We start from the raw sequence: 6,000 nt of genomic DNA on the forward strand, positions 1-6,000 counted from the left end.
AGTTTGGATAAAAGGTTTGAAGAAGTCAGGCAAGCCTAATGTTCAAAGGCAAGGCAAATCTGACATTGACAACATCGGCAGAAAAGATGCAGACAAATTGCGGCAGGACAACGCTACAACGAGACGTGGGAGAGGTAACCAGGGGCAAGAAGGAGCTGAAAAGCACGGGTGCTTGGGATGAAAGGGTGCCCGCTGAGCGGCTGGTACTCTGGTGCAGTCAACACAACCTGGAGCTGAACATGCTCAAGACTGTGGAGATGACAGTGGACTTCAGGAGATGTCCCTCAACATTGTTCCCCCTCACCATATCAGACAGCCCAGTGTCTATTTTGAAGACCTTCAAGTTCCTGGGCACCATCATTTCTCAAAACCTGAAGTGGGAGACCAACATCTCCTCCATCCTCAAAAAGACCCAACAGAGGATGTACTTCCTGAGGCAACTGGGGAAGTACAGTCTTCCACAGGAGCTGCTGATCCAGTTCTACACTGCGGTCATTGAGTCTGTCCTGTGCTCCTCCATCACTGCCTGGTATGGAGCAGCCACTAAACAGGACAGGATCAGACTGCAGCGGACTGTTCAGACAACAGAAAGGACCACCGGTGCCCCACTGCCCTCCATCCAGGACCTGTACCTCTCAAGATCCAGGAAAAGGGCAGGGAAAATCATCTCAGATTCCTCACACCCTGAACACAGACTTTTTTACCTGCAGGACAACCTGAAACAGGAACAGTTTCTTCCCCCTCGCCATCTCCCTCCTAAACAGCTGAAACTGTCATACTGCAAATCTCTTCAACATTGCACACTGCACTTTATGTACACTCTGTATATAGGATTTAGTTTTTTGCCTATTTAATCATAGACCTATGTACATTCTTACATATATTTATTTATACACTGTAGATATAGTTTATAAACAGTACAAACAAATTCCACAACTTGTACAATAACACTTACACACATCCTTGCACATTGTTGTTGTTTTTGGTTGTTTTTTTCTACACTGTACTTGAAAGACACCAATCAAATTCCTTGTGTGTACTTGCACTTAATTGGCCAATAAATACAATTTTGATTCTGATTGTCGCAGCAGTACAATGAGGGGGATCAAGTAATTGCCTACTACAGCCGTGCCCTCAGCCGCCCTGAGCGGAACTAATGCATTACCCGGCGGGAGCTGCTAGCCCTGGTGGAGGGGGTAACACCATACCTGCTTGCCGTGGACTTTTGACTGCGAACAGACCATTCATCACTGCAGTGGGGCAGCTGGACAGGTGGTTAGAGGTGCTTCAATCCTACCAGTTCCAGGTGGAACACCGGTGAGGGCAATGACTATTCTAGTACCTGCTGATCCCTGGCAGCCAGCCAGGGTGCGACAGGCCCAGCGAGAGGACCCCGTCATTCGGCCAGTGCTGGTATGGAAGGAGATGGATCGGAGGCCTAACCATCAGGAACTGGCTCCGCATTCCGGGGCAACAAAATGTCTGGAGGCTATATAGGATACCCTGCAGCTGAAAGAGAGTGTGCTCTACCGGAACTGGAGCAACGCAACTGGGACTCGTGAGGTGCTGCAGCTGGTGGTGCCTAGAGGAATGCGCACCCTGGCTCTCCAACTGGTGCACGGCGTGAGTGGCATCACTAAGGTTCTTCTGGGAAGGAAGCTGTAGAGATGTAGAATGGTTCTGCAAATGCTGTGATGTCTGCACAGCCAAGAAAGGGCCACTGAACCAGTCAAGGGCACCCCTTCAACAGTTGCAGATGAGGCCACCAATGGAGAGATTGGCCATGGATGTGTTGCAGCCCTTTCCGACCACTAGGCAAGGCGTGTTGGTGGTAGTAGACTACTTTACAAAGTGGCCAGAAGCCTACACCATCCCAAATCAGGAAGCAGCCACAGTGATTGATTGCCTGATGGAGGGAATGTTTTGTCGATTCGGCAACCCACAGGAGCTACACAGTGACCAAGGACGTAACTTCGAGTCCCACCTGGTGACAGAACTGTGTGGCCACTTGGGGATTTCCAAGACAAGGACAACCTCACTACACCCTCAGAGCGACGGGTTGGTCAAGAGGTTCAACAGGACCCTGGCTACCCAGTTGGCCATGCTCACCGGCCAGCACCAACAGGATTGGGATGAGCATGTGCCATTGTTACCCTTTGCTACAGTATTTTCCACTGTGCTTCATGCAGGGTAAATCAGAAGCTTTTATTACAGAATAGGTCGCCCCAGAATAAAAAAAATCCATACCATTGACAGTGAAATTAAACATGGGAAGGGACTGAACGCTCTTTTCAGGTGGGAACAGTGAGTCAGTGTGCATGACCTTATTTGGAGCTTCCTCCAAAGCTGCACCTTGCATCACCAATCAGTCCAATTGGGGATGACCGTGGTGGACATGTCATCCTCTGTGTCCACATCTCTCGCCATAGGGGGCACTTCATCCTCTGCCTTGTCCTCTTCCTCTGTGTTTGTTGGGGCGTTCTCTCGCCTAATGTCCACTTCAGCCACATCAGCACACATCAGACTGTCCCTCACTGTGTTGATTAGCCAGGCCGAGATGTGGGGTGGGGGGCTGCAGCAGCATGTTGCAGAAGAGTAAGTTGGGCCTCTTGGGGAAGTTCTTTGGTCATTTGTCCTATTTGGTCTTTGGTTCAGCCTGTCTGGCTTGGGCGTGGCGCAGAACATCAGCAAGATGCACTGAAGCATCATAATCATTGGGGCGAGCAAAGCCGCTGCAGTCATCAGACAGCTTGGAGACAAACCAGGAAATCCCCTGCCAGTTCTGTAGTGCAGTTGATGAACTGGCTCCCGTGATTACATCGTGCTGTGGTGGCACTGCAGCGGACAGTGGCTGTTGTAGCAATTGCTACTCCAGCAGGGGTTACAATGGTTTGTAGGACGAAGGAGTGGAGTTCAGATCAACTGCTGTTCCAAAAGTTTGGTAAAGAGGAATTCAAAGCAGAGGCAAACAGTGTAGCCGTTGGGAAGACTCCATTCTTAAATTTAAAAAAAATCCCCACACACACACACCAGTGTCATCTTATGCGCAGCACAACAGATAAATGTTGGAAAACCACCCATCCTTGCGCTTCACCAAAGTGTAAGGTGAGATTGCAGTTTTGCTGCTGGCACGGCAGTCTAAAATATTCCATGACTGAAGCTGAGTGTTGGAATACAGAAATAGTCCTTGCTTATACAATCTCAAGTCCACAAGCAACAGCCTGTCTGTTGCAAAGAACCAACTGGAGGACCCAGACAGAAAAGCTTATTTCATTTACGTTCCTCCCCAGCTGCTCACAAAAGAAACTAATCCTTTAATTTTGGAAACATTGGCAATACTGAAGTGGTATTGGGTTTGTTTTTAGATCTAAGCTGATGAATACTGTTCTTTGCCCCCCTCCAATGGGATCGACACCTTGTCAGGGTTAGTGTGCCTCAGTGACCCTAAGCTCGGCCTTCAGGTGGGACAATGTTGACCGGTCTTAGGGTAGAGGCCTGACAGTGCAATCCTGAGCACCCCAGTCATTTCCCACCTCCACTGCAATTGTGTGCCCCCCTTAACATGCATGCATGCATACAAGGGAGCACACAGTCTAGAACCAGCCCTGAGGGAAAGAGTAATATCAAGAAAGCTGCTCATGTACATTGGCCAGTAACAATTAGTCTTGTCAGTGCAATGAAATTAGAAACCATTTGCAATGTTGCATTGGATGAACCAACAGAGTAGCCCAGAGAAAAGGAACATTTCCTTACAGCTGTACAAGATCCTAAAATACTTGGAATAAAGCCAGTTATGGGCATGCACCATTACAAAAACCACACTGCCAGAACTGGAGTCATTTAAGAAGGTTTATTTCAATAAAAATATCCCAAGTGAACCTCGCCACTGGAAACCAGGGTTTCTTTACCAGTGTTCACATTTGTGGACCTCCCTGCAGGAAGAAATAAGAGGGTCAGCAACAACCACTACTAGATCATTTCAGATGGACTGCACAAGCTACTCACTCTGTCGACCACACGTCTGTTGACAGGATGTTGTGGGAGAAGGATAGCAAACTGCAGTATTACAGTGGATGAAAACCTAACACAAGAAGGTAAGATTAGCACATTTAGCCTAGCATGAGCCTTGAGGGGGGGGGGGGGGGGGGGGGGTTCATATTTAATAAGAGTACCTTCTCAGTCAACGCCACATAAGATGTAGGGTTCACAAATGTAAACATCTGAAGGATGAAGCGTTTGTACTGCGTTGGATACTGAAGCACTGAGGAGCCAGATACAGGAACCAAGGTGGACAGGTAACGGTCATCCTGGTACGGACATCTGAAGAGAATTCAGTAGTGAGGACACTGCATACAGTTTTATCCAGTTATCCAAAACCGCTCCTTACCCATCAACCAGGATGTCCCACTGTGGGGAGCTGTAGGGATTTGGGTTGGATGTGGCCCAGCAGCGGCCCAGCATCAGAACAAGGTTGGGATCGGTTCTCCCCACAATACGTACTTCAGCATACACTGGGTCCCGCAGAATTTTAGTGACTGGGTAATCAGCATCACCGTAGTAGGAATTGTACGCGACAGTCGCTACAGAGAGAAAACGGCAAAGCTCACAATTCAATAGAGGAAAGGACGAATTTATGACGTGCAGTACCTTCCACACATCCTTTGATGGCACAGCGGCCATTAGCCAGCCTGAGCTCCACCTGGAGTGGACCAAGAGCAGCAACTGGAAGTGGTGAGTCAGAAAAGCCAGTTTGAACCACTACTGCCTCCACAGCAGCACCAAAATAGCGACACTGAAAGAGAAGCCTGCAGAAGACAGTGCATTAAGACCTCCCCACACTCATTCCACACACAGAATAGAACTGCTCACTCACTCAAATTGGCTGTCTCTTGTGATGGAACCAAGAGGACCAACTCCCACCTCATAAGAGGAGAACATCCTATTCTCATAGATCACATAGCCAGCCTCCACCTGCAACAAGACCGTACAGGATAAGCGTTCGTTCTGGCTTCACTTACAGAAAGGGCTCCTGAGCCTGGTTGAAGGTCCCTACTGAGCACATTCAGTCCAAACTTAATTAGGCCATTGAACAGTGGTTACAACCAGAACTGCCAGGAGGGCCTACAGGGCAAAGATTGGGAAGACCGGACATACAGGAAAGAGTATTACATGCCCACCGTCACAAGGGTTCCACATGCAGTCACAGGGAACTGGAAAATGGCAAAGGCACCATTGGAATCAACAGCAGCACAGGGTGCATGGCTTCCTCCCAACAACGTAACGGAGTCTAAACTCAGCCGAGGGAGGGTTGCGTCCATGGACACCACAAGCACAAACTGTCCATCCCTGGTGCACTGGACAGTTACTGAGGAAAGTCAAAGAAAAAGTAAAAGATCCTCCTTACACAGTCAACCATAAAGTAAAACTGACACCTACCCATTTTGCCATAGTAACATTGGTGACCATCAAAACAGCATCTTATAGCACTGCAGTTACTAGCAGAGATTCCAGGTTCCCCACAGGGTACCCGCTCAAAATTATTCACTTGACATTGGTCTGAAACTGGCAGGCCTGGATCACGGGCCAAGCTGGGGATCTGTGGCCCAGAGGGAGAAGGAATGGTCTTTATTTGGGCAAAGCACAAAGGGCCCCCAAAAACCAGCACCAGGACACCAAACATGCTCCCTCCTTTACCCATATCCACAACACTACAAACACTCCCTATCAACCTGCATACTGAGGGACTCTTTTATAGCTCACCAGATTCACTGATGTATTAGTGGCTGTTGTTTAAAACCACACCCCCCTCATTAAAAATCCTGCCCCACTGCAGTAAAGTAATCAGTTAATTATGAGATTTCTGGTGTAATCAGCTTGATTTGCATCCACACATTCTGTCCGATACACATTGATGTGAATATTCCTGCCCTGCCACCTGACACTCATGTAGTGAATTTGTAAAAGGAATGTTAAGGTTTGAAGTGATATTTCAAATATCAC

The 6,000-nt window shown here is 48.3% G+C and overlaps 1 protein-coding gene across 1 annotated transcript; it reads right to left on the reverse strand.

Annotated features, from left to right (window-relative positions):
• Window positions 1-3,855: 3,855 nt before the first annotated feature.
• On the reverse strand, window positions 3,856-5,698 carry LOC114793855 (zona pellucida sperm-binding protein 4-like). The gene is made up of 8 exons (XM_028985987.1): window positions 5,437-5,698; window positions 5,178-5,365; window positions 4,874-4,971; window positions 4,648-4,805; window positions 4,388-4,580; window positions 4,173-4,320; window positions 4,006-4,081; window positions 3,856-3,932 (listed from the first exon to the last, which is right to left on the reverse strand). Exons 1-8 carry the CDS (start codon window positions 5,696-5,698, stop codon window positions 3,856-3,858), a joined length of 1,200 nt encoding a protein of 399 aa, XP_028841820.1.
• Window positions 5,699-6,000: the final 302 nt, after the last annotated feature.

Source organism: Denticeps clupeoides, chromosome 7 (genome assembly GCF_900700375.1).
Source record: "Denticeps clupeoides chromosome 7, fDenClu1.1, whole genome shotgun sequence".
Classification (NCBI taxonomy): Eukaryota; Metazoa; Chordata; class Actinopteri; order Clupeiformes; family Denticipitidae; genus Denticeps; species Denticeps clupeoides.